A 26,818-nucleotide genomic window follows, 5' to 3' on the forward strand; every position below is an offset into this window, starting at 1 on the left:
ATGGCACCAACCCTTTATTCGGTCTAGACACCATTCATTCATTTTTTTGTTTTTGTTTCATTCATATTCCAAAAATGCATACCATGTGAAGACTAGTGCAAGTGCATCAAACCTCATATTGTAAAGAAATATTTTGAGTCAACTTCCCTTTGATAATATAAAATATAATATAAAATATATATATAAAATGTGATCATATATTTTACATTGCAGTATATAGAAATGATTTTGCAGGAATGTACAGGATATTTAAAAAAAACACTGCTACAGCATTGGTTGGGTCTCGCTTGTTCACCAATCAAAGTTAAAATCAAACAACTATATAAATCTTTTGTTATCTGCTTATTTTTGAAAACGTGACGACAGCCACCTCCAACCAATTAAATCATTTAAGGTACATAATATCAACCTTTCTTTGCCCATGACAGGCAATAGCGGGCAATTGCCTCCAGTCACTGGCACTGTAAATAAAAAAAAACTGTTCTTAATTGCCTTAGCTGGTGAAACAAAGAATAAATAAATTTTTAAAACCCCACCCAAGTAATAAAGCTCAGGCTCCGTCTCCAGTTGTCATGGGAACAAACCCCAGTCTTGCCATTAATTCAGCAGTATATGGAGCCAGCTTAGGGCTGGCTCATTAGCAACCAGCCTGATTTCAGAAAACTACAAATAGGGTTTTAAAGTGTGGAATAATTCTTGATACCACTGTTGGGGCAAATAGATTGAATTTTGTATCATGATCACATGACGAGACTGGGTGCTGCCCATAGAAACAAACATGAGTGTGAACTGCAAAGGCGAAGCCCCACAAAGTATAGCACAGATTGTATTTTTTCGCATGGAACTAGCAGCACACCGCTAAATGACCTTTGTCTTTGACAGCGGTCACCTGGTCAAACTGTTACCTCGACAGTGTTGACAGTTCACCAAGCAATCTCCTCTGTGCCCACATTAAAAATGAATAAAGCGTGTGAATGGCTAACAGTGAATGCAGATGTCAATTGGACGTTGACACCGTTTCCCTCAAAGATGACATTTACTGGCCCCTAAGGATATTCCGACTGGGCACAGATTTAAATTGAAAACTACAGATGGGTATTGATTGACTAATAAATTTAGAAAGCGTGGGAGCGAGAACCTCGATCACGCGGCAAATCAGAGATTGACTCCTGCGCACAGTGATTTATGATGATCGCTGTCTCTTCAGCAGAATCTTTTCTAGAATTCATTGTCATTGTCCATCATCGAGCCATGATGAAATATTGCAGTGTATTCATCAGATCTAGAACTTTTTCCAGTTGTAAAAATTCAGCCTTAACTCATCCATAAAGTGGGAGAGGGCTTGTGCAAGAAGCTTGCTTGCATGCTAAGACGCTGCGATGAGTGCAGGGTAGGACAGATTTAGTGGAGGCCACACACAGCTGCGACATTGCAGGAGTATGAACAGATAAGTCACTCTACCTTCAAACTCGGGCTTCCCGTAAACCTGCTCAGTCCAGTCCTTCCCGGAGAATATAGAGATGCTGTAACACGCCCACACATTGCTTTGGGTGACACAGCAAACTCTGACCTTTTGTACGTGACCTTCACTGGTTAATTTGTTGATGAGCTCCTTCGCAGACATTTGTCATGAACAGAGACATGGTCACAGAGGATTGGCACTCAGCGGCTTTGGTCAAACAGGTGACAAGTCCAGAAGAAAGGAAACAAGTAGTAGAGCAGAACAAACGAAATTTAATAAATAAATAAAAAACTTAGTATAATCCCTTTTAAGAAGATCTCCTAAAAAAGTATTTATTGGTATGATTTGCAAACAATGTGTACTCATCTAGCATGATATTTAGTGTACTGCATGATTTAATGCTTTTACAAAGAACATAAGCCTTACTTTTGATTAACAATGTCATATATTTATAAGTTGTTGTATTTTAGTTAGCTTAAATTGAATGTGGAAAAGAAAACCGCCAAATCAAAGATGGTTCCCATATGTTTGGAAAGGCAGAGGTTTTTTTGAGACAGTTCTTGCACTGCATCTCATGAGGTGTACCAAACAAAAATGTTTTTGTGCATGCAAGCTTGCCAGTTTCTTTACAAGTTGGTCAAAATAATTGCAAATATCTAATTGCAGGTCCGGTAACATGATTGATGTTCACCAAAACCTGGAACTCTGCCACTCTTCATCTTGATTTCAGTCCATTGCGTTGAGAGCGGCAATGCAGTGCTGCACTGCGGTGCATTTTTCCTTGGGCCTCAGTGATGCTTGAAGCCAAGAATCTGATCCCAGCAGAGGAGAGAGAGAGGGAAGGGAAACGAGAGGTGAAGGGTGAAACGAAAACAGAAAATAAAACGCTGTAACGAAACCTAAACGCCAAGCTGCATGCTTGTACGAAATATCTTTGGCACTTTGTCCAACAGCTTGGCTGCACACTTTGTTTCAAACTGTTCTACGTGAGAACTGCAGTGAGATTATTTTGGATCATGTTAGATGTCTAGTGGAGGTTTCATAGAAATTGAGAAGGCACTATACCGTTGTGTATTTCAGACCGGAAATGCCTCCATGCAGGGATATGATGATGTAAAGAAGAAGAAAATAAAAAATCACTTGCTGCTATTTTTGACCTTCTGTGGATGCAAAGACTTTCAGTCACACAGCGAGTGGGTGGAGTCAGATGAATGACTACACCCACTGTCGAAAGAAAGTACACGTTGAAATATTGCAGTTAAAGATGTATCATAGACTCTTCACAGAAAATTACATGAGTCACAGGCAGATGTATTAGTACTGAATTATCCGAACTCCACATTTGGTATCAAGTCTCCATTAAAAGCCAATCTGATCAGTCTATTTTTACACCAGCTGAAGTCATGAATTACACCATAGCAACAGAGCTGCCAATACTCTTTGAGGTGTAAACAAGATTTATTATGAAAAGGTCATTTGTGTCTGCCTTCTCATTTTATCTTTCATGGTGAACAGGAAATTCATTATAGTGTCTTTGCATGGTGGTTTATACTGACGTTGATTTATTATTTCAGTCAAACGGAATATTTTGGATTGTATGTGTGTTGATGCAGTAGCATTTTTATAGTCAAAATCAATGCATCACCATTCACCAAATGTCCGTCCGTCCGTCCCTTCCTCCCTCCCTCCCTCTGTCTGCTGCAATTCATTCATTTGACAGGATCATGAAAGAATTTCAAATGGTATAAATCAACACATTCAGAAATTATTATTCTGTGAGCATTCAAGTTCACTTCAGTTCTTTGTTGATTGCTTCATCATATTTCTGCACTTGTTTTGTTTTTGAAGGTCCAACACAGCATGTGGAGATGAACGCATGGTGACAAATCCACAAACAGTATCTTACTGAACAAGGTTAGTCTTCTCTGTTCAACAGCCAAACTCAGCTTGGTGTCAGACAGATTGAGCCAGTCCAGCAGCTGCAATAGCCTGAAGCGTCAATTTAAACAAATCTGGGAATGAAAACACAATCCTACAGTGTACGTTTTAACATGTTGATTTCTTCGCTGTACTTTTATTTCCATTTTCAGAATGTGCTCAGCCCTGTTAAGTATCACCGTTCTGTGGAGGCGTCATGTGTTTACGTGACACATTAAAAGTCCCTGTATGATGACGAAAATGTATACGTTTACTGTTAGGCTCAACACATGTGTTAAATGATAAAAAAAAAAAAACATTTGATTGACCAATTGAGTTTTTTGACCTTTTGTGACATGTTGAAAGCTGCTACAATCAGCCACTTGCTGATTCGCCAATCACTCATGCTGCAGGGTTGATGAGCCATCAACCCCCCTAACAGCACTTCCACCTTAATTCTTTTTGGAATTCCCTTGGGATTAGTCAGTCGATCATTCATTGACTCTGTAAATGGACGGAAACTATGTGTCACAGTTTATGATATTGAAATTAGTAAACAGGCCATTAAACTAGTGAACATGTCTAAATATGCCTCGGCAGCAGTACGTCTTTCGCCGGCTATTGCAAATATTAAATTTCTAATAATGAGTGCACAAGACTATGGATTAAACTCTAACAACATTGAAAGCCTCTTTCGAAAAAAAGAAAATAGGAGAACAATTGCGACAGTAGCTACTTGTTATTCTGACATCACATTTTGCAGGTTTCAATGTATGCTAACATATTCATAGAAGTATTTTTGTTACATGATACTAAAAATAATGTCAAAGGGGAATAAGAAAAATGGGCTGACGGCTTTAACGCATTTTTTTTTACATGACATTGAAGGTAATGGCAAAAGGCAATGGGAAAAAAAGGGTTGAGTTTAGAGTATGTTTTATGTTTTTATTTTTTGCATTTGATCATGTATTTGTTGCTGCTTGTATGTGTTCAGCAAGATATGAATATGTGCATTTTACTGTGAAAGTTGGTTGCTCACTCTGGTGTGAAAGTAATTATTTACCTTGACAGTGACTGAAAAAATTGAACATTCTTTGCAAAAGACACATTATTTTATTATTTTTATAGATTCAATCAGTGATGTTCATTTATTCTTTAAATATACAGTCAATATAAATCAATTGTGGCAGAGTATGTATCAAAGGACCTAAGACAACTGCATCCATGTTAAAACGGCAAGAAAGCCACAGGTATTAAAATGTTCCTCTCGATGTGGAAAGGGCAGAGAATGACCAGGGGTGGTCATACCCCCCAGCCACCACGTAGCTCCGCCCCTGATTTCAAATGATGTACATATATTATAGAGCAGTTTTGTGTGAATGGGCACAATTCATCCAATGTTGTTCCCTGTACATGAAATGACCAAAGAATCATTAAATTGTGCCATGTAAACATGATAGAATTGTATTTACATAAAAATAGTTGAGTAAAAAGAGAAAATCAGGTTTCTGACAACTCTCAAAAATCATCATTAATTCATTTTTATGTCTTCTGCTATACAGTATTTCTGTAAAACACTTAAAACATAACTTTGGTCACAGTGACAATGGTGTATAAAATAAAGTAGGGGTTGTTTAGGCAAGAATTTTAATGTGCAGTTTGTAAGCATATGAATGCTAAAATCCGGTTTGGTCCTTAAGTTGCAAACTGCACCATTCATGACCCCCACCCCAACTGCAATAAAACAGATCATAAGCTTGATGCCAGAGCATGATAGTGGCATAAGCTCAAAGAAGTTAAATTGAACACAGCATAAAACAATTTGTCCATTTGTTCAAACTACACAGCCACAGATTGGATGAGACCGGGGGGAGCAGCAGGGGGAGACTCTTGACCTTTGTAGCCCAGCGACAGAATGTGTTTTTGCAGATGTGTGATCCACTGCTCTTGAACAGAGTGAGGTCCATGAAACACTTTTTCACAGAACCTGTAAAGCAGCCAAAATAGACAAGCAAGATCGGAACAGTAAAGAGAATGGAAATGTAACGGGACTGTAGTCTGTCGTTTTTTTTGGAGTCCACATACGAGCTTGCAATGAGTGTGCCGCCATCTACAGGCAGCTTGACAAAACTACAACAATAAAACGCCATCTGAGCAAAATCACAAACTTCTACATAGACAGTTTCTTACCAAGTTAATCTGACAAATAATGTTCGTAATAGTTATACGTGTGGTTAAATAACAACACATGTTTGTGTTCTGACCTGCACTTGAGAGAGTAAACTTTTCCGACCAGTTTGACCAAAGGAGTTAACGGCGGTTTGGGCAGCAGAGCCGGGATGCTTCCGGTCCGCGATGGTTGCTGCGAGTTGGTGTCTTGGTTTTCTTCTCCTGCTGGTGGAATACGTTTTGGAAGCGCAAGTGCTGGGAAATACAGAAGTGGTGTTACACTCTAAAGCAGACTTACACCGTCGCTCTTTCTGTGGTTTGCTCACCTCTTGGAGCGCGCACACCACCTCCGCCATACGCTGCTACAGCATGCGTGTGGACTTGTTTGGATGTACCGAGAGATACACCTTGGTCATCTTTGCCTACTTTATGACCTGAGAAATTCGGGTTGCTGCCAGGCAGTGATTCAGAATCTGACAGAGTGGATAGCGAAACAGTTTTCTAGGACAAAAAGAAAACAAAGGTAAATTTTAATTCTCATTTCTGGTTAAAACATGAAGATTCTCCATCTTCTATGGGTTTCTTGCAAAATGGACTTGTTCTTTTTAGTTAGGCAGAACATTTATACCAAATGTTCCATTTTTTTTCACCACGCAATCATTCTTAAATTAAACAATAGCTCTAAAACCTTGTCATCTATCCTAATACACTTGTTTATTCCATACAGCCCATTTCTAGATGTAAATGAATAAAAAGTAAGCAATGCACCTTCTTGATGTTCACGTCTCCCTCACGATAGCGACGGGTGACAGCAGCCACCTTAACCGGGTCCTTCCGCATTAACTCTCGGAGGCGTTCAATCGGCGAGGTTGCCCCTTCCGATCTCCATTCCAGCACGCCCAGTTGGCGAAGGTGAGCCCGTGCGTGACTGGCTAGCGCCTTGCGGTTTTCAAAGCTAAAGCCACAAAGCTCACACGATTTGCCTACAAAGCAACAGATGCAAACAAGATGACGACGTAACACTCAGTGGTGGACCTCATACACACACACTTTTTGTTGCTGCTTCACTAAAAAGTGTCACTGACTTCCTACCTAAGGTCATAGCTCCACTCTTGCAAGATGGAGATTTGTCTTTCATGGAGTAATCCAAAGGTGAGGAGGACAGCTTGGAGAGCGTCTGGTGGCTCTCCGATGACCTTTTAGGACCTTGAGGACTCCACTGGATTTTCCCAGATGACGACACCTCGCCGGACAAAAACTTGTTGTCACCTTGCATCATGACATCATTGAGGAGATCGATCGGTGACGTCTTGATTGACCAGGTGAGGCCAAGCTGGCGCAGATGGGCGCGGGCGTGGCACGACAGCGCTTTGCGAGTCTCGAAAAGCTGACCGCAGTAGTCGCAGGGTACTGTCGGAGGCGGGTGTTCATCTGTGGGCCATGCGAAGAAGGGAAGAAATTATGCAGAGAAATTAGTATGTCACAAAAATGAATGAGCAAAAACAACTGTTGAGAGTGTTACCTGCACTGAGAGCTTTGGAAGGAGTTACAGAAGCAGATAAGTTCAGTGGTGGAGTACTTCCGCTGCTTGAGCTGGCTCCACCCATGAGAGACACATCAATCTCCAAAGGCTCAGGCTTGGGTTTTCTCAGGAGAGGGTCCACCGCCAGACGAAAGCCTTTCTTTGCCTTTGGGGCACGATTCACTGGGTTCTGTGGAGACTTGGCAAGGCTCGGGGGGGTGGAGGGAAAAGAGGACCTGGATTGCCCCGTGACAGGGGACACAGGCTGGGAGGCCGCAGGAGAGCCTGGCGCTGAAGGGGGTGCGGCCAAAGTGCTGCTGCTCATTTTTGGGGCATGCGTAGCTTCTAACACGCCACTGCTCACCAGATCGTGAACAGTATCAATAGCGGACTCAGCTTTCCCCAGAAGGTCCAGAACTCCAATCTGTCGTAGATGAGACCGCGAGTGGCTAGCCAAGCCTTTCCGATTTTTACAGACCTCCCCGCAAAGAATACAAGTGAACTCCTCAGGGGGCTTTGCTCGCTTACAAGGAGGTGACGTAGGCAGAGGGGAGAGCCCTGGTGGACGTTTAGTGGGACTCCCAGGTGGATTGTTTGTAGAAATAGGCTGCTCCTGTTGCTTCTTGCTGGTGGACTTGAGGTCTTCATCCTTCATGATCTGATAAAGAAAGTCAATGGGGCTGCCCTTGATGTCAGTGTCGGGGATTCCCATTTGGTGCAAATGGGAGCGAGCGTGAGTGGACAGAGCTTTACGTGTCTCATACCAGCAGCTACAAAGCTGGCAAATGTGAACCTCGTCGCCGTTGTTGTTGTTGTTGTTTGAAGCTGCAAAATGGGGAGGTGGAGGAGCTGATTAGGAAATTGTATCATGGGAATGGATGGATAGATACAGACAAGGGGAAAAACATTTGCACACTTGCTTTAGCGTTTCCTGACATCTCCAATTAATATAGAAAAAAATATGTTACAGAAATAACTGATTCATCTTTTCTAGACTGGCCCGCATACAGTCAATTGACAATCTCTATGGTTGACCACAGGGCGAATTAATCATCCTCCTCAGAAAATGTATCATTTGAACCACCAAATTAAAAATGAAAAGACTCAGATGGAGATATCCCTACCTAATGTGACCGGGGCATCCGTTTCAAGAGGCGCCCATAGTGGCTTTGCTGGTGTGGGGTGCTCCAAAGAGGATACAGTTCTGCCTTCCTCCTGTTGTCTTAAAGCTGAAGCAAATGTATCAGGAAGCAAATCTGCTGATGTTCGGGCTGGAGAACATTGTTGATCCATCTCTTTTGGGGTTGTCATGACTCTTGAATGTTGGAATCAGCTTTAACTCAGGAGGTCTTGCAGTATCTCTTTTCTCATAGGCATAGGAGCAGCGGACTGGCAAACCAAGCAGAGGATGCACGAAGATATCAGATTACAATATCACAGTATGGTCAGTGACATTGATCGAACGGGCATTGCTGAAAAGAAGCATGGATGGCATAATCATCTCTAAATTTGTATCTATTCTCTACTCTACTTTTTGTGGAGAACATTGACCGACGCAGGCAGGTAGTGAGTAATTATCACTTCCCTGAATCCGACTAGGCTAATGGCAAGGTACACCCTGGACTGGTCGCCACACTCACATGAACATTGATGGGAAACTTAGGATCTGCAATTAAACCACACCTTTTGGAATGTGTGAGGAAGCTTCAGTCCTCTTGAGAAAAACCATGTCCACATGGGAACATGAAATGCGCTTCATTTAAGGGTACAAATTGGTATAATGTTGGTGTAATTATGAATATTGTATTTTTATTGGGTATTTTTAAGTATTTTCTTTTGACAAGGAAAATATATTTCAGCAGAATCGATACACTCTTACAAAGTAAATAAAAATTGAATATCTTACCTCAGAAACCAGTGGCTTGTGAGTATCATTGTTCTGAGTCACGGGAAAGTTTATATCGTTTGAATAATAGGTGCCTGTAATAAAACAGTGAGAAAGTTGATTTAAAAACCAGTCATTAATTATGTTGTGTGCGAGATAGAGATAAAGATGGAGATGGATAGATCACAATGGACGTGTGTACGCATAAACTCCAACATTTATTAACATTTATTACAATTCTTCATATTCCCTTTATAAACGAAACATGACACCCCTCGGTTACGTTTTGTTAGTCATTTAATGATTTTGGCTTGCAGGTAATTAATATTATGAGAAGCTCGGACGAATTAGCAAATACTTGTAACAAAGAAAATGATGAACAAGCGCCACGCGCCGACCCCCAACCCATCACTACAAAAAAACAACAACAATAGCACTCCGATCCACCTTTTGTTTTGCTATGCATGCATGCATGTTAACGCTACAAGGAATTAAATCAAAAAAACCAGTTGGAAGAAAAGAAAAAGCAGTAACGTAAGCAGCGCGCAGGTATGGGCACAAAGCAATCGATCACGAGTTGAAAAAAAAAGTTCATTTACCTTTGAACCATAAACGACTAACCCGGGTGTCAACATAAAAAGCCTTGATTTTTGCTAACCAGAACTAGCAACCCCGGACTACGTATTTCCCTTCAAAGAAAGAGCAATCAGATGTACTCCTTCTGCTAATAATATTGTTTAATGGTCATTTTATATATTGAAGATATTTGGATTTCTGACCAAAAGATGAATATGAAAACTATCCATCTTTTATTGGTAGATCTAGACGTATTGACTCAGGACAGAGTACATTTCATTATCAAGAACTTCGACCAGTAGCGGCTGGAATGTATTTTGTAGGAACGTCTTACTGTCACTTCCGGCCCTGTTTGTAGTCCCGCCTACTTATTCTGCGCAGCCTCTGTAGTGTCGATAGATCACGTGAACCTTCTATTGATAATCGTGCTGTCTTACGTCTCTGACCACTTCGCCCCTCACTCAGGTAAGAACTTGACATTTTCCCAACTTGACTTTTGCAAATTGTCATTATGCAGCCAGTGCTTGACTAGAAGTAACTGATGCTTGTTTTGGAACCACGAAAGCTCAAATGTGGTTGATTGACAAGAGGTAAGCTAACACGGAGCTAAAAGGCAGTGCCGGCCGGTGGCCGGCGGTGGTACACTCCTTCAGTGAGTTGGGGGCCCGAATGCTTCGTCCTTTGTTCCTACCGTAGTTTACGCAATCTCCTTGTCGCTCCTGCTAACTTTCTGCAGCATAATGGAAGCTTAGTCCATTTAAAATATTTGTTGAAAAATAGCCCAACTTCACCAATCTCAGTACGGGTAGCAAGTATTTTTTTTAACTCGTCAGTGAGTGAAAATATTTCAATCGAGGAAAGAAATTTTACTTTTTTTGCATTTAATATTAGTGACCACTTAACAGTTATGTTTTGCAAAATTAATGATGTTTATGATGGCAGTTTTTTTTTTTTATTCACATGCAAGTAGGCGCTTCTGCCTTTTCAAGAGGTTTGCATATAACCAGACGCTGTTGCCCCCCCTCCGTTGGCTTGTCAAGGGTGTACAAGTTTGTTAATAGGCTTTTGTTCCCTGCTGGCTGAACATGACTTGCATGTGACTCCAACTGAGTGTAAAAGCAGTGGTTTGATCCCCAAAAAGGCTGAAAGGCTGTCTTAAAAAAAATCCCGTTACTACCAAAGTGCTTGTGTAATTACATGTTTGACATATCCTCACTGGGTCTTTTACAGTCATTTGGGTACCACAATGTCGTCTGGAAACGCTAAAATCGGCAAGCCGGCCCCAGCCTTCAAAGCCACGGCTGTTGTGGATGGACAATTCAAGGACATCCAGCTGTCTGACTACAAAGGTAATATAGCATTTTGTGCGTTAGATTTTATTTTTTTCACATTTTCCCCCTCTTTGTGTCCTTCAGGAAAGTATGTGGTGTTCTTTTTCTACCCTCTGGACTTCACATTTGTCTGCCCCACTGAGATTGTGGCATTCAGCGACCGAGCTGAAGAATTCCGCAAAATTGGCTGCGAGGTTCTCGGCTGCTCCGTCGACTCTCACTTCAGTCACTTGGCCTGGTGAGGAATTCTCCATGTTTTGTGGAAATATTTGTGTCTTACCTGATGTCACTATGGCACTGTTTTATGTTGCATAATGTAGTAATTTTTTGGAGGATGTGTGGAAAAATGTATTATATTTGGTTGGTTGTTTACTAACCTTCATGTCTCCATTTTTAAATTGTCATGTTGGTTTTATTTTTAATCTGTGCCTACATTCGGATATAGATAAAGTTTTCATTGAATACTTTTCAAGTTACCAGCTCTACCGTCTAAGTACTGCTAATTCTTGTAGTGTTGCTTTTTGATTCAAATGAGATGAGTTAGCCTTGCTTGAAGAAGCACCGCCCCATCAGATCAGCTTTTTTAGTTATCTACCGTCACTAGGCTTCTCTGCATGCACCAGATAAGCCGCGGGTCTCTTATCAAACTCGTATTTCGATTATGGACGGTTCTAGAAGATGTGATGACGTTTAGAGTTCACAACTCAACTGCACTTTTGAAAGACTTAGTAGTTGGCAATAATAGTGACCCAGTGTGATCTTCTACCCTTTGACGGATGACCCAAAAAAAAAAAAAAAAAGAATTACTGTCAAGAAGCTGACATTAGAAGATTTTAACAATTCTAAGAGAAAACTGGCTCTAAATGATTACCTGATTTTTTTAAAAATAGATTAATTAATCATCCATTTTCAATTAATTGGTTATTTTTCCCACTTTGTAGGATCAACACACCAAGAAAGCAGGGGGGTCTGGGTAACATGAAAATCCCCTTGGTGGCAGACCTCACAAAGAACATTTCCAGAGACTATGGTGTGCTGAAGGAGGATGACGGCATTTCATACAGGTGTTTAGACTTCGGACACAAGCAGTCCATGCTACATTGCCACCAATTGAGGGGCTGCAGCCTTTGAAGGAAACTGCTGCATATCCTTAGCCACATAGGATAGGATGCTGTAATGCATTTGAACAGTTTTAATTGTGACATCATCATTGGCCTTCAAATACAGCCCCTGAGTCAAGACGGTGTGTAACGCAGAAATGACTTTCTACTTTTAGGAGGGGCTAACCATGTCTTGTTCTTGTCAGAGGTCTGTTCGTGATTGACAACAAAGGCATTTTGAGGCAGATCACCATCAACGACCTGCCAGTGGGTCGCTCTGTGGATGAAACCCTGCGTCTGGTCCAGGCTTTCCAGCATACTGACCAATATGGTGAAGGTAGGTTGAAGAGGTTGCTGATATTGACTTTCACTATGTCCTTGCTTAGTGGCGATTAACCGTTGAGATCAAATTCCTTGGCAGCAGCTCCGTCTGCTACATTGATTACTATTCTATGTATACAGTTTTTTTTTTAAGGATTTGTCTTATGTCTCTTTGTTGCTCACATTACAGTTTGGCCTTCTTTGTCACATTTTATTGTCATTGTGTAACCCTAATAGTTCTGAATGTAATTTTTGCAATGCACAACACTATTGAATTTTCAAGTAACACTGCAGAGTTTGTACATTTGTACTTTGGGCATGTATACTGCTGTGTTTGTCAATGACTGATATGTGAACAAGCACTTTGTCCTTTTTTTACAGTGTGTCCTGCGGGCTGGCAGCCAGGCGGTGACACCATTGTTCCTGACGTTGAGAAGAGTAAAGCCTTCTTCTCCAAGCAGTGAATGTGAATCTCATCTCACCAGTTCCAGGGCAGGAGCACTTGCCCTCAGATGAAATTTGCTTCCGTGGAACAGTCATTACTAACTTCCTTTTTGTCTAAAGCCCAACGTATTCCCAGTGAAATACTTTGTACGTCTAGTATAAAACTGGTGGGACGACCTACAAGTCTCAAACACTGAAATGTTGAATTCCTTGTTTTTCAGAAAAACTTTGAGAATTTTCCTGACTGTTTCCTTAATAACGTTGCCGTTGATTAAAACAGTAGGAATATGAAGCCCGTTCGTTTATGGTTCTGTTCTACCACTTTTCACCTGCAGGGGGTGACAAAAGTTAATTTATTAACTATTTTCAATGTAGAGTCGAAGCGAGGGCATATTTTACCTGAGAATAATCTCACAGCAAACGACCAAATAAATGCAAAAAATAAAAGTAAAATACGCACTGAAATGAATACTTTTCACGCAATAATGTAAAGTCGGGCGTTTTTACCACAAAAATGACTTTTAATTTCTCCAACTATCGATCACTGAAGTGTATAAAATGTAATCCAACTGCGTGTTGTTTTTTACCAGCTCAGATAAGATCAACAATTAATAGAGCCTCGAATAGATTTTCCTCTCACTGTAACCTAGTTATGAAATCTGCGCCACTTCTCGTAAATTCCTCAACCTCAAACTGCTTGTTTATCTGCAACTTCTGCTTAAACAGCTCTCCAGTTTTCGCAGCTTGTTTGGGGAAACTGAAAGCAGAACTGGGGAACTCCCATACAGCTCACTGGCACACCTTCATTTCACACTCACACCACCATATTTGCGGTGTTGCGGCCTCTCTGACCAGCATTGTAGGGGGGGAGTTCCCGGAAACCTATTAATGTTGTGACGTTTGTGAGAAAAGTTTCCCATATAAGGATTGTTAGTACGTCAATAGGAAAACAATCCAATCTGGGGCGTTGAAGGTCATGAAACTGAAATGCTGACGAGGCAGATGATTCTGACAACAGCTCCTCAGTGTTCTTGAGAAATGCCTCAACGATTCCAAAGAGTTGACATTTGAACAATGTCGAGAACACAATAAAGAAACCCAACGCATTTATAAATTGCAACATTTCTTTTACTTAAATATACAAGTACAAAAAAGGTCAAGTTCAACCTGACAACAGAAATAAGTTACACGAAAATGAATGTACAAAGTCAAATGTAAACAGGACAAGTTGTGTTCCAAAATGCCCAAAGTGTGTTCGTTTTCACTGATTTCCACATACTTTAGTTTCAGCCACAGCAATTCAGTTCCCCGTGCTGTCAGTGCAGTTCCAGTCCAGTGTTTTCAAAGTGCAAAGTTGGGCTTCCTCAGTAGGATTTGACTTTGGGAGACAACATGAGCTGACAGCCGCTGTTCACATGCGTCATGACTTTCTCTTTGAGTTGGGCCACCTGCTCCCGTAAGAGGGACGCCGTGTTGGACAGCCCCGCGTTGTCTGTTTTCAGAACCTTAACTCTGTCCTCCAAACGGGCGATGCGCTCCAGCTTGCGCCGCCGACACTTGGACGCCGCCAGCCGATTCCTGAGCCGCTTGCGCTCCGCCTTGATTCGCTCCTGGTTCTCCAGGTCGATGGGGGACATGGGTGGCGAGCTGTCACTGCTCTGCATGTCCGGGACGGTCTGGGGCTCCTCCTTGAGGCCGCTGAAGCGCGGTGCATGCAGCCCGGCGCCGGCCAACGAGTGTTGGAAGGAGTGGGGGGCGTGCGCCGCACCCTGGGGGTGATGCGATTGGGAGTGATGGTGATGATGGTGGTGGTGGTGATAGGGGTGGTGCGGCAGGTAGCTGATGGTGGCGGACGGGTAGCTGACAGCCGACGACAAGCCGGGGTTCGTGGAGCAACTGCCCAGATTAGTGTACTCGAGCGGCTCTGGCTGCATAGGTGCCCCGAACACCGAACCGGGCGCCGAGCAGGCTACACCCCCGGTTCCGATGGACACGTTGGGCGGTGCCATCTGGTTCATCTTGTGCAAGTCGTCCAACGCCTTCACGAAACCTTCGGCAAAGCCCTCCTGCTCCTCTGTGATCCCGCGGTTGTACAGGTACTGGCTCGGCGTCGGCGTGGTGGTGATGAGCCCGTTGCTGTTCTGAATGATAAGTCGCTCTAAATCCGGAGAGGCGAGCTTGAGGGAGCCCGAATCCGCCGTGGCCGCCGAATACAACTCAGAGTCGGTCCGCAGGTGGTGAGACTTGAAGTTGGAGCTCCGATAAGGATCAGACAAGTTCAAGTTCATGTTCTGCTTTAGTAACTTGTAGTCTGGCAGGGCTGCGCCTGAATGGCCATAAGCAGAGAGAAACGAGTCGTCATAAAAAGGCTGTTCCATTATTGTGGACATATTCGCTTTAAAATCAGAATAGGCTACAAGAGTTCGTGAAGGTGTCCCAACTCAATCTCCAGCAAGTCCCGATGTATTATTATTTTTGAAGAGTTCTATTTAAAAAAAAAAACAGCAAAACTTCCAAAATAGAGGAACTCTACTATACCAAGTCGTCGTTTTGTACCTTTAGTTGGAATCAAAGCGCAGTCCAGTGACTTATTCAGATGTTTTCATTCCACTCGTGTGTTGGTGAGTCTTAAATTTTGGAAACCTGTCTGATCGCCTCTTTCGTTTTCTCTTTTATGACAAGCTGCCGGCCAGTTTCACTCTATTTATGTGATCGGAACTCAAGTGCGCAGCAGCCCGTAGCGTCACCCAATCCAATGCCCTGATTGGTCGCAGTCTCCTCGTGGCCCCGCCTCCAGAATGTCAGACGCGCGTAATGACGCACGTTGCCAGTAACCACCACAGTAAACACGGCGAGGCCCTTTCGCCTGGAGGAAAAGTCCAAAAGGTAAATATGAAAGGCTACAAGAGCGCTTTCACGATCACAGTTGCTTGCCAAAGAGCCTGGCGGATCCAAATTAAGTCCAGTAGACAAGCGCACACAGTCAAATCCACCCGCAGACTGGTCCTTATATCCAATCAATATGCATCAGCTGAGTCATGGCTCCAAACTGATATCGCTTAGTCCATATTTGGGTATCCTGGCGCACCGGTTCCTCCCTGACACAAGCGGGAAGCCAATCCCCTTCTGGCGCGCTTCCAGCTGGACGGGACGTGGGAGGCTCTCCTCCTTCAAGCCTCAGGCGCAACACACGAGGTGAAGAGAGGGTGTGTAAACCATGGAATGCATAAAGCACTATGGTAACAACTGACACTATCACGCATGAACCTGTTCCAAATTGTGAGCCAATACGGTCATTATTCAAATCAAATTTATCTGAACTGCCAGTATCAAGCAATTTGTATACCTTGAGTTCCTTTGATTTTTGTGTGAGTTATTTATTAGATTTTTTATTTTATTTTATTTTATTTTATTTTATTTTATTTTATTTTATTTTATTTATTTATTTATTTATTTATTTATTTATTTATTTATTTATTTATTTATTTAGCTTTGTATTCAAGTTCTTCTTCCATAACACCAGACGAAGAAGGTTGTGTGTTGTATTGTGTCTGGCATTATAGCAATATATTACACTTTACACAGAGTGTTATAAAAGGGCTGAGGTTGCTGAAAACAAATCTCCAAGGTATGTCATAAAAGGTAGCAGGCACATCACCTGAGATGAACACCTGCCTGGTGATGGCCTCTGAATCATATCCAAGTGGGCCATGCTCCGGTGGATGTGCCTACGCACATTCCTACATTTTGGCTCATCTTCCCAACGCTCTGCCATATGACACAACCGCATTTGTTCATACTAATTTTTATCAGCAGGAAAGGCTATGCAGAGTCATGTGGATTACAGCATTTAGTCAAATTTACACCGTTTATATCATGGAAACGTTTCTGGAATGGAAGCTGAGAATTAATACATTGTCGTGACCTATAAGAGACAATGAGTAAGATAAGGAGTTGATTACATGACTGGACTTTTGGACCCTCACTGTAATTGTGTCAATTTAGTGCTCGATGGGTGATAAGCACAGTAGGAAAGTAAGAACAAGTTTTCAGGAGTTTCCAAAAAGTACATATCAAAATCTCCCCGACACATACTGACACAAATGAGTTTTGAGTATTGAGTTTATAGGGGGGAGGGGGGGAAATCGAACTAATGATAATGTGTCGACCAGTGTTTGTGTGTTGTCTTCTCAGGGGCCCTCAACATGCTTGGAGCCCCTATAAAGTCTCACCATTTCTCTTCAGATCGACATCCCTGAATACACCTAAAGGTAACAAATTTCTATAAATGTTTCAATTTCTTACCTTGAACCACCTTCATAATATCAGAAGGCCTCACGACATTTTAAAAAAGAAATATTAGAGTAGAGCCAAACACTTACCAATAATCTTTGTTATGTCATTGTATTTCTTCCACTGTTCATGTATCATTAGCTGATTGACTCAGAGAAATAACTTGGGGGTCACTGACCTTTGGCATTTGAACTTGAACTTTAAGTCCCTTGAGAGCGATTTCAGTGCTTTGCCTGAAATTATAATAAAAAGGTTATGTGCTGAAAACATGTGCAAAGACTGAAAACAATTTAGGACTGAACTGTTCAGGCACTTCACCATTTCAGTTGTCCACATTTTTGGGGCAGGGTTTTCTGGCATTAGTCAGCCCAACCGACATGACTGTCACTTGTGCTTTAGTACTGGTGCTTCTCATAAAATAATTGTTCCTTGGCATGATGATGATTTTTTTTTTTACTGTTTTTTAATGAATTGCACATTTTTAAGTTCACTATTGACCCAGAGGCTTTGAACAATTCTTTGCCCTCACACACAGGCTTATTTATGTACAGAGAGCTGGAGCACAACCCGGACACCTCATACATTCAATTTTGTCGCTGCCGTTGAGTGCTGCGGTGATTCATGTTGACACCTACGAGGGCCAAGGAATAAAGAGGGAAAAGCAGAAAACTACAGAGGAGCAAATAGATGCATTTCCACAGTATACGTTGCAAACCTAGTTTTTCAAAAAGGACTACATACGAAATGCGAAAGACTAACGCAATGTTAGATCATTATAATTTGTATAATTAAAACATTTTAAAAAAACATTAGAAAGGAATAATCGTTTAAAAAAAAACATGGAACGTACTCCATTTATTGTTTAGAAAATTTTTATTCAACAATAATACACTTGCAGTACTGCCATGTGAAATTCAATTCAACAATCTTACATCTTATTTTACAGGCGCTTGGTCATATCATAATACCATAATTTAATAAATCTGAGTTGTGTAGCAACAATCACGCAAATGAAACCTGATCTACACATTGTAAAACCCGATTGTCCTCATTTTAAATTTTGAACCACCAGAATCCACATAATGGTTAATCGTCATCTCCCATACAAAAGTACAACAAATTCTTGTTTTATATGCACCCTTATATAACAACTCACCATAAAAATATCAAGTATGCACATAAGAACCGCAGTAGTAGTGGCAGAAAACCGCAGCGTATAAACCTGGAAGGCTAGTGCAAGTCAGTGCTTGATATGTTGATTTCAATTCCAAAAGTTTCAGTCAAGAAAGGACAAAACACTTTCTCCTTGTGACTTTAACTCCCGCAAACAACCCCCACTGCTTATGCGGCGACTTAATGAAATGAACCAGAAGTAACATTTCTCAGAGTCTTGGGCAAGGTCTTCCATGCTGGAAGCTTGGTGACCTGGAAGCGGCCTGTAGGTGTAGTGAGTCAGGTACGGCTGATCGTCACGGCAACAAGCCGGCTGTCCCCGCGAGGTGAGAACAAGTCAGTCCAACACACGGCCAGTGTATGAAGTCACACTCTTAGTCACTTCTCCAAGTGGGCCTGGGTTGTTTGATTTAACGCTAACAAGACGACATTGTCACTCGTCCCTTCCTCTTAACATGCTCTCCTCCCCCTCCCAAATCACATCTATCCCCCCCATCTTTGTTATTTGGCCGCCTGTGGGAAATGGAGCGCCCTTGTGCATGTAATCGCTTTAATGAAGGCCCGTTTAATCAGCATATTTGCGGTCTGTAGCTCGCAGATAGTGCCAAGGAGCCTTGCAGCCATGAGAGACCTTTAGCACAAGACGGGCCGATTGCTGGGGCCAAATGAGTGTGGCGGGAAAAGGCAGTTGGATCCAGCGCTTCCCTCGGGCTGACACATCGCATATGGAGCTGTCCTTCCTAATTTCACTCCATCTACTCGGATGCTTAAACTCCCTGTCACTGTGCCAGTATGTGGAAAAAAAGGCAAATGGTGGGGAAGAGAAGCGTTTTATGCTGCTTATGTACTCGTTTCTTATTAAGTGAGGTGTTTTTTTAATTGGGGAAAATATGACCCCATGGTTGACTTTGAAGAGAGGCCGCGTGACACGATTCTGTCATAGTCGTTGGGGAGTGTCACCCTGTTTTGACCAAATATGTTGCAACAGTGAAGTTGAGAAATTCAGATACATTCACATCGACCATACAGTGTTCACGATTTTATAATTTTAGCACTCATTATGAATCAGGGTTGCACACCATTAGTTTGGCAGACATAACATAAAAGGTCATATTAGAAGTTACTGCAGTTTGTTGTTCCAAAAATTGAATATGTACAAAAGACATAAATCCTGCTTAATTCCCTAAACTGTACTTTAGCAGCATGTACAGTCATGACAGACATCCAATTTTCAAAAATAGCCATTACAAAGAGATAAAATACTGATCTGCTTTTAGATTTATATCACCGATAGTTTAAAAATAATTCCCAGTCATTCGTTTCTGGTAACTACAAACAAAAGCAATGTACGGATATGACCTCGCTAAGGAAGTGGTTGAGTGTGCATAAATTCTACTTCAAAGTTGAGGCCCAGACAGGTTATAGACAGGCAAGCATGATAGTAACGTGACAGAGGTGAGTAAGCCAAACACTCCCATTTCTACAGACACACTCCTACATGAATGTTGATATACTGTAAGTGACTTAACGCTTACTCACGAGAAGGTGACATCACCCTCTATACATTATTAATTGGTGTTTTTCAATCATATATTTACATCTCTTGTGGGGTTTTTTTGATTCTACTTTCTATTGTGGTTTTTGTTGTTTGATCATCATTCATGACAGTGGCCACATAGTCTAATTAACAATATTTTTGGAACACAAAAAACTAAATCAGAACACACGTTTGTATTTTTTAGTGAGTCTTTTTCCTTTCACTTATATGTTCACCCATCAGTTTTTGTTACAATAGAAATAGAAAAAAAAGACCATTGTGTGTTCTAAAAACTTTTGTTTTTTTCTTATTTTCCCAAAATTATTGAAAAATGACAGGCAATTATGCTTTGTGACACACCATATATTTTTTAATTACTAAAGCACTACAAGGAATACAGTAGTTTTCATAGTTCCCACAGATTTGCTAAGATTGTGAACTGAGTAACGAAAAATACACAATAGCAACTGTAAGAATATACCTACTTGTACGTGTTGTTTCCAGATTAGTTGGGGAATTTTGGAACGGTTGGTGGCTTTTTTTTTTTTTCACCACTCACTAAGACTATAAGATGAAATGTCCTTTGCCCACCAGTATTATAGATCACTAAAATAGAAACATTACAGTATATACTGTAAGCTTTCATCTCAGAGCATTTTGTTTCTGGGTGGGATGAGGTGAGGTGAGGTGCGCCTCAGGAAGTTCCTCTTTGCTTGAAAATAAGAGAAGTGAATGTAAGTCCAGGGTGGGGAGGACTTTGGTACACCGCATTTTCATTTCCCCAATAAGCTGCAGTCGGCATTGGGGCAGATGTGGCATTAAGAGGTCAACAGCAGGCTCCTAAAAAGAGCTCAGAAAGCAGCAAAAGATCGAATATGTACGTTGTATTACAGAGCGTACCGTTGCTCAGTGCAAATGACTTCTGACCTGTAGTCTTAAAAAATGGAGACTGTTTTAATATCAGATCATTCTTTCTGTCTACTAATAATATGCTGACATTCAAATGATGTGTTTGATGTTGTGTGTTCCTCTAATTGTAAATTTAATTTCATTACTACCCATGAAGGTCTCCTTGAAAAAGATCTTTACACAGGCTAACCTTGTGTGAAGGTCTAAACCTCATGCTTGACATATCTGCACTTTTTTTTTCCACAACTAAACTGAGCTCTCCTGTAAGAGCAATTTAACTGATACTGGTTTATCTCAAGATTCTCGTGTAGTTCCATCCATCCATCCATCCATCCATTTTCTGAACCGCTTAGTCCCCACGGGGGTCGCGCGCGTGCTGGAGCCTATCCCAGCCGTCATCGGGCAGTAGGCGGGGGACACCCTGAACTGGTTGCCAGCCAATCGCAGGGCACACAGAGACAGACAACCAATCACACTCACACTCACACCTAGGGACAATTTGGAGTGATCAATCGGCCTACCAAGCATGTTTTTGGAATGTGGGAGGAAACCGGAGTGCCCGGAGAAAACCCACGCGGGCCCGGGGAGAACATGCAAACTCCACACAGGGAGGGCCGGAGGTGGAATCGAACCCGCACCCTCCTAACTGTGAGGCGGACGTGCTACCCAGTGTGCCACCGAGCCGCCCCTCGTGTAGTTCCATAAAACAATATTTTCTAGAATTCTTTTAGAAAGATAATAATGTTCCATTTTAATTATGACGAAAATATTCCTTGGCAATTAATATGAAGAAACAACAAAATATATGAATTCATGACTTCACATGCCCGTAATTCAGATTCATGCCGCAATCTCAACTGGGATTTTTACACCATACAATATTTTCAATCACATTTTATGGAACAAATAAATAATGGACAAAATACATGTACAAATGTAATAATCACCCCCCAAAAAATGATTGCCAAAATATCTATTTCTGAAGCATGTAGCATATGTTACAGTTTGTCCACGGATTTCATGAACCCCCCCGAAAAGTGTACAAGTTTAACTCAACACACAATTCCTCCACTGGATTCTTTGCCTTAATTTTGAAATGTTTGATTGATGCTTAACAGAAAATGGCCACCCTCTGCAACCCAAACTGTCAAAAACCATTCATTATAATATGTTCATTATTGTGAGTGGAGGGTCATAATGTTGCCCATCCCCCCAAGTATATTGACTTGCAGCTCTCCACTGCAAACTGCAGCCACAATAATAAACATTACTGTTTGTGCAAGTCATCAAAAGTAAGCTCAATTGTGCTTGTCTGTACTAAAAGTAAGTTTAAATTGAGATCTCAACCACACGGGGATTCTAATGAGAAAACACTTCACACGAGTCGGTGGATGATTTGACCTTTTTTTTTTTAAGTCTCTGGTTGTGTAACGAGAAGTTGTGATGTTTGAGTCGACACAATTTCCCAGCAGTGCGCTTGTCAGTACAGTACATGGACGTGGTCATGAGGAAGATGCTTTTACAAGTTGCCTTATCTCAAACATGTTCCCTGCTGCGTATTCACACCGGTATATTTCCATCTATATCAGTACAAACTATCAACTTGTGTGCATCCCCTCTTTGTGCGTCCTTGCCTGCAAATGAGGACACCTGCGTTGAGGAGACATATTTACGAAAGAGCCGCAAATCAGATAGGGGAAGGACGTTGCGGTCGGTTGATGGCGAGATCAAATGGTGTGAGTGGGGTTGAAACTGTGTGGGCACACTCTGATGTTTGTCTCTGTCGGCGCCACCGGCCGCCATTACCGCTTGGAAGGAAGGGAATGCGGACACTAAACAATAAAACGACTAAGATCATTTGACATAAAAGCTTATTATTGAGTGAATGATGTCATTGTTTTTGTTTTCATCCTTTTTCAATGTTTGACTTTCCTCAGTATTAAATTGCCTCCAGTATGACAGTCATAACGTCAACTTACACACCTACCTAATTAGTCAAACTATCCCCCTAAACTTTCACCTACAGTCAGGCTTATTTCTTTAGATCTCATTGTTGTCTTTCACTTCAGTGTTGAGTTGACGCCACTCTACTTCTATTACCAGAAATGTCTCTCTGAGGAATTACAGTAACTTTTTATACTGGACACGGTATAGAATTACACCACCTCCAAACAAGCTGAATCAATTCTATTTCTAATGTAAATGTAAGAAAATTCTTTCCAAGAAGGCAAATTAATGCACCTTTTCTGTATTTTCAGAGCTTATTGGAATGCTCGTATGGCTTTTGAAACTGGTTCCCACACATATTTGTGTCTTTTCGAAGGAGACGTCAATAAATTGTGCAGAAGAGGCTTGTCAGTGACATGACCTGCTCTAACCCTAAGCCAAGCACGCCTTGTGAGATTCTTGAGTTGAATTCTTTCATGAAAAACATTTGAAGTCATTAGGCGTGTTTGATATGAATAGAGTGAGGGTGAGGTTGTCATTAAGAGCCACATTAGTCTTAATGTCTCAAAATGTCCTGTTCAGACACGAACGGGACATTTTCAATTGCCGAGAACTGCGATTAACAATCGGTTTGAAAAAGTCCGATCGTTTCAACAGCTTGATGGCAGCAAGAGAAGTACAGCATGTAGACTTCCAAATTCATGCCAGTTCCTTGTCAATCATTTTGTATGTGCACCATGTAGAGTAAACCGATGAAGCAAATTCATAACTGCTGTAGTTCTCGTTAGCTAGCTTGTAAATTACAGTAGTTGTGTCAACTTGTGACTCATCCACATGCATCGGATAATCACCGGATCCATCACCCTCGACAAATTAGGGCCTTTCCTCATTATAAAATGTGCTTTCATTACAATGCTGCTTTCATCTTATGATGCTCCTTGATGAATGTTGTTATTCAGTTAGAAAGCCTGTTTGGTTTCCTTTTAAACAAAAGGCCCATTTACAGGGAACATGCATTTATGGGATTAACCTTAAAAGATTTAGGTTGCTCATATGCCTGTGCCAAGTCATTCATTCTTTTCTTGAGAAGCTGGATGAATAAAGTTTTCAGGGCTGTGAAAATGATACATGGGGCACATTGATCGGCGTACGCTTGGGGCGGCCTCCTTGCGAGCTGTTATTTGTCAGGTAGCGGTCGAGACAGGCGTGACTGGGAGAGGCCCTGCCGCACTTTCATCAGCACGCAACGCATTGTAGTGTGACCACTAATATATGGAGACGGAGAGCAAAACCTTTTGAGTCAGTAACCACAGTCGACTCAATTCAGTCTGGCAGTGAAACGGTTAAACTTTTTCTTTTCCTCCTCCTGACTGGTTGGTGGAGTCCTGTGGCCAAAAATGAGGTGGAAGTTGTTAATGCTGCACTAGATACTTAACGTCAGCACTTGAATTTTTCTTCATGAAACAGACTTATTTTGATCCTTCACACTCACCTTATCTAATATGTCTGTAACCTTCATTTTCCTCTGCTAACACTTATTTTGTCTTTCTTTCAACACCTTGTGTGTACATTAAAATGCTTTTGAAAAACATTTTCATGTAAATGCCGAAGATGGTAGTCTATGGAAATGGAACTATGTATTCATAAAATATATATTGATTCAGAGATTAGTTTCTAAATATAGTAACAAGTCTGACTTGACAGGGAGCACATGGATCGAGGCTTTGGACTGGCGTGGCCACTTTACAGTGTCTCGTTGTCATTGAGTGGAAAATCACTGGGAGCTATAAGCAAATACATTTTCGCCGCTCAAATACGTAGTTATGTTTCAGCAGAAAACAGATGGTAGATGAAGTAGCATCCATTTTTTAGTAAAGGTATCTCATTAAGCGGGGCGTGGTTTCAGCACATTGAGCAAACACGCCCGCAACATCTGAGAGGGCTTTATTTTTCACCACTTTGCAATTATTTTAATCATTCAGTCTTTTCACAGGCACGTTAGCAAAACGTCACTGCTAAAACCACAAAACAGGCCTCAGTGCCTAGCATTTGTTCTGCTTTAGAAAATGATTTTTTTTTAGCTCCTTTCCATCCCAGCATGACGACCTGAAACGGAATAAGACGTTCGGCACATGCTGTGCCGAAGTAATTCACCTGCTTGGATCACAAATGGTTTAAAGACAACAAATTCAATCAGCCATAAAAGGCCAAACCTGCTTTGCCATTGTCAAGCAACCCCAATTCCTCATAACCTGTTCTCACTTCATTCAGCACATGTAAGAGTGAAGCATCACATGTGTATAATGATGATTACTACGATTCTAGTGCTTAAAAATAAGCGCTCATTCATGAGATAGCTGACTGAAACACGTCGAGTCACTAACCTCACATCCTGTACTACAGATTGCAGGAAACGTGCAGTTTCCTGACACCAATAGTTTGTGTGAACCATGAACGTAGTGTGTGCGTGTGTGTGTGTGTGTGTGTGTGTGTGTGTGTGTGTGTGTGTGTGTGTGTGTGTGTGTGTGTGTGTGTCCGTGCGTGCATGCGTGCGTGCATGCTTGCGTGTGTGTCTGAGGATACTTGAGCCTTCATTTTTGTGAGCAATAGGGCCACTTTGAAAGTGAGATTATGTGGAATTGCAAGAACAAAAATAATGAGAAATTGGGTGAAATATAGTATATTCTAAGATAGCAAGCCAAAAACATGATTAAAACTTCAATGACATTATAAGTAGAAGAGCCCCACTTAACGCTCAAAATTTAATATTGTATACAACAATTAATTCATTATTCAGCTCTCGGTTGATGTGTTTTTGCGATCGCTTGATTTGTTGTATAAGTCAAATTATGCCAAAATTAATGCCAACATATTGTGTGGAATACAAGACGTCATGTAAATATGACAAACGTGACAAATTTGTCAGTATGCGTAAATCAATTCATTTTGCGCACGCACACACACATGCACAACACATAAACTGGCACCTCTGAAGCAGCCTATCAAAATGTTATGTGTGCGTGGAAATGGAGCGAGGGAGCAAGCATTTGCGAATCTTGGAATAGATGAAGTGACACTGACGCATATATTTGTTCACAAACAAAATACCAGTGATCTCCCCACTTTCACCAGCCCATTCTATTACAACACACCCATCTGTCCTCTTTGGATCTCTTTTCAATGTGTGTGTGTGTGTGTGGAAAATATGAGCCCTTGCCTGGATCAAACTCACAGATTGACTCCTAGTTATTAATCAGATATTTGAAAGTCTCAAGAGTTCACATGTGCTGCGAGACTTTCTTCATTTGTGACATATTGTTGGTAAAACTGCTCATGAGCCATGTCTTGTAGTTATTTCCACAGGCAGTAAAGTCCCGGGAGGGAGCAATGACATCATTTTATCGCTGATTAATGATTGTGGATGAGTGAGGAATGGGTTGAAAATTTGCCAAAATTTTCCCTTCATGTCTCTCCCAGGCATTGACAATGGAGTTTAATATGACAACAACTTGACATTTTATGTCCTCGGAATTTCAATCATTCAACAGTGAATAGCCTCAGATTTTAGTCGTGCTCCATTAAAGCAGACTGATTATTTACGTCTGCTTTTACTTTGGAAAAGAATCATCACAATTTCTGTATATATTCTGACATGTCGTGGACCAAACCAGTAACTTATCTTTTTGTAGGTAATTAATCTTTTTTTGATAAGTGAGATATCTACAAAAATATGCTTACTCCAAAATTCCACATGTTCATTTATTGGCCATCTAAGAATAGTGATTTTCATCTTTCGATGCAAAATGTGTTTGAAACTGTTGTTATAACATAACAAGTGGCAACTGATAAAGTTTTGTCATCATGGCAAGTGTCTCGTTTGTGTGTGAGACTTTGAGACAAGAGTTTATGTATGTGAGCGTGCGTGTGTGTGTGCGTGTGTGACTCAATCTGAGTCATTGTTTTGCCTCCAGCACACGCTAGGGCAATAAAAATTAATTTATATGAATATGTTTTTGTAGCGAGACTTTCTGGGGGTGGCTCTAACCTTGTGTGAGGGTGCTTCCCACATTGCACGCTCTGCCTCGGTAGCCCCACAATATGATAACAATTGTATACATTACATAATTCATAATATGCAACACATTGAGGCGGTAGCAATAAAAATTTTATTAAAGCTCATGCTGTCGAATAGGCATCCGCTGCTTCTTAACTATTCAGTAAAAAATGTCAAG

At 41.3% G+C, this 26,818-nt stretch overlaps 3 protein-coding genes across 4 annotated transcripts; 1 reads left to right on the top strand and 2 right to left on the bottom strand.

Annotated features, from left to right (window-relative positions):
• Window positions 1-4,469: 4,469 nt before the first annotated feature.
• On the bottom strand, window positions 4,470-9,831 carry wiza (WIZ zinc finger a). Its single transcript, XM_049720176.1, has 9 exons — window positions 9,555-9,831; window positions 8,977-9,050; window positions 8,195-8,459; window positions 7,071-7,895; window positions 6,641-6,979; window positions 6,317-6,531; window positions 5,875-6,049; window positions 5,644-5,803; window positions 4,470-5,366 (listed from the first exon to the last, which is right to left on the bottom strand). Exons 3-9 carry the CDS (start codon window positions 8,379-8,381, stop codon window positions 5,219-5,221), a joined length of 2,049 nt encoding a protein of 682 aa, XP_049576133.1. The 5' UTR covers window positions 8,382-8,459; window positions 8,977-9,050; window positions 9,555-9,831; the 3' UTR covers window positions 4,470-5,218.
• A 23-nt stretch (window positions 9,832-9,854) lies between these two features.
• On the top strand, window positions 9,855-13,019 carry prdx2 (peroxiredoxin 2). The gene is made up of 6 exons (XM_049720180.1): window positions 9,855-9,996; window positions 10,762-10,880; window positions 10,947-11,100; window positions 11,804-11,926; window positions 12,169-12,299; window positions 12,665-13,019. Exons 2-6 carry the CDS (start codon window positions 10,778-10,780, stop codon window positions 12,745-12,747), a joined length of 594 nt encoding a protein of 197 aa, XP_049576137.1. The 5' UTR covers window positions 9,855-9,996; window positions 10,762-10,777; the 3' UTR covers window positions 12,748-13,019.
• An 814-nt stretch (window positions 13,020-13,833) lies between these two features.
• Window positions 13,834-15,714, bottom strand: junba (JunB proto-oncogene, AP-1 transcription factor subunit a). Of its 2 annotated transcripts, XM_049720178.2 has the most exons (2): window positions 15,284-15,711; window positions 13,834-15,053 (listed from the first exon to the last, which is right to left on the bottom strand). In XM_049720178.2, exon 2 carries the CDS (start codon window positions 15,013-15,015, stop codon window positions 14,092-14,094), a length of 924 nt encoding a protein of 307 aa, XP_049576135.1. In that variant the 5' UTR covers window positions 15,016-15,053; window positions 15,284-15,711; the 3' UTR covers window positions 13,834-14,091. The 2 variants fall into 2 exon arrangements, with proteins under 2 accessions (XP_049576135.1, XP_049576134.1); XM_049720177.2 differs by having other exon boundaries at window positions 13,834-15,714.
• Between the last annotated feature and the right edge of the window lie 11,104 nt (window positions 15,715-26,818).

This window comes from Syngnathus scovelli, chromosome 5 (genome assembly GCF_024217435.2).
Source record: "Syngnathus scovelli strain Florida chromosome 5, RoL_Ssco_1.2, whole genome shotgun sequence".
In the NCBI taxonomy this organism is placed as follows: Eukaryota; Metazoa; Chordata; class Actinopteri; order Syngnathiformes; family Syngnathidae; genus Syngnathus; species Syngnathus scovelli.